Source organism: Petaurus breviceps, unplaced genomic scaffold (assembly GCF_028583685.1).
Source record: "Petaurus breviceps papuanus isolate PSGF00001 unplaced genomic scaffold, PetGlider_PUasm1.0 175, whole genome shotgun sequence".
NCBI classification, from domain to species: Eukaryota; Metazoa; Chordata; class Mammalia; order Diprotodontia; family Petauridae; genus Petaurus; species Petaurus breviceps.
In genome coordinates this window covers 13,452,068-13,453,583 of record NW_027185764.1, presented here as the reverse complement: position 1 = coordinate 13,453,583, position 1,516 = coordinate 13,452,068, and the positions used below count along the sequence as shown (strand labels likewise).

General features: G+C 58.1%; 1 protein-coding gene across 5 annotated transcripts in view; it reads right to left on the bottom strand.

Moving 5' to 3' along the window:
- The window catches only part of IQCE (IQ motif containing E), an 89,032-nt gene extending 87,851 nt beyond the window's left edge, over positions 1-1,181 (bottom strand). For 3 of the 5 annotated variants that reach the window (XM_069084779.1, XM_069084782.1, XM_069084783.1), the window contains exon 1: positions 959-1,180. In XM_069084779.1, the coding sequence (XP_068940880.1) occupies positions 959-994 (36 nt within the window). In that variant the 5' untranslated portion in view covers positions 995-1,180. Of the gene's footprint in view, positions 1-958 lie in introns of all 5 variants that reach the window. The other 2 variants (XM_069084780.1, XM_069084781.1) reach the window with 1 other exon arrangement.
- Positions 1,182-1,516: the final 335 nt, after the last annotated feature.

The window sequence follows — 1,516 nt, the reverse complement described above, 5'->3', positions numbered from 1 at the left end:
AGTCTTTAAAGGCCAGCTCAAAAGAAACCTTTACATGTGGGGCCTTTAAAGACTATTCAAGGAGAATAAGCCCTAATTGGGAAACAAACGTAAAGAGGACAATATAATGCAGTATTAAATGGGATAAGCAGTAAGAGGCAGTCTGATACTGTGAGAACCTGGACTTGGACCTCAAAGACCTTGGTTAAAATTTTAGGCTCCGCCAGTTTTGGTTTTTTTTTTTTTAGCTGTGTGACCTTAGGCAAGTTACTTAACCTCTCATGGTTCCAGCTGCCACCTCTGCAAAATAAAGGGGCTGGACTAGACCTGGTCACCAGCTCTCTCAGTCCACTTCCAGTTCTAAAATTCTGTGACTCTACCTACGGAAAGCCGCGGAAAGCGCAGGAGCTGAAAGAATGCAAGGCCCTGAGTCTGAATCCCAGAGCTGCCATTGATTTCCTTGGGGAAGTCACTTCCCTCCCTCCCTCCCCAGTTTCCTCATCTGTAAAATAAAGACTGGTCTCCATGACCGGCCCCTTCCAGCTCCAAATCCTTTTTTTTTTTTCATTACTTCAAAGGAAGAACAGATGAAATGAAACAGCCACTACCTTCGCCAGGTCCAAACGAAATAACAGATAAAATGCTAATTTTCTTTTGCAAAAACAGAAGCTGTCCCAAAAGACTCAGTGCCTTTCCAGGCTACTTTGGAGCTTTAAGAGCTTACGACTACGCTAAGACTTTGGGGACGCCACCCAGCTCCCTCCCCTTCACTGTGCAGAGGGAGAAACTGAGGCCCAGGGAGGCCGAGTGAACCAGAAGCGTAACTATCGGAGGCAGGATTTGAAGCCAGGTCCTCGGGCGGCCCCGCCGCGCACCCGCGCCCCTCACGATCCACACACACGTCGCATACCGCAGGCGGAGGGTGGCCGTTGAGCGTGAGGGGGAGGACCCTCGGGCTGGGCCCGCTCCCGTCCCTTACCGCTTCCGAGCCCAGCTCACTGATCTCCTGTAACATAGCGGCGGCCGGGTGGGGGGCCCTGGGGAGCCGGGAACGGCGACTTCCCCGCTAGGAGGCGCAGCTAGTCACGGACTCGGTGGGCCCCTGCGCCTCACGCCCGGTGGCCAAGCCCCCCACCCGCCACCGCCGCCGCCCGCCGTGGAGGCTGCGCCCCGGACCGGCCCCACTTCCGGGTGATGGTCTCCATGGCAACAGCATCGCGACCCCCCCCCCCCCCCCCCCCCCCGGCGCCGCCGAGCCCGGCCAGGCCGCCTCCAGCGCCGGAAGCAGAGGCGACTTCCAGGAGCGTAGCCGCGGGGCGCTCTGGGAAAAAGGAGCGGGCTGGAGGCGTGGCTGGTGGGGCTGGGCCTGCTGAGGGCGCTCCCGGAGCTAGCGGCCTGGAACTGGAAGAGGAAATGAGCCCTGGAAGAAATGCCCCCGTCGGCGTGCTTAGCCGCGGCCAGTGACGGGCTTGGGAGGATGGGGAAGGGAGAGGAGGAAAGGGACTGTGGGCATAGTGGGTGTGCATGTGTGCTAGAC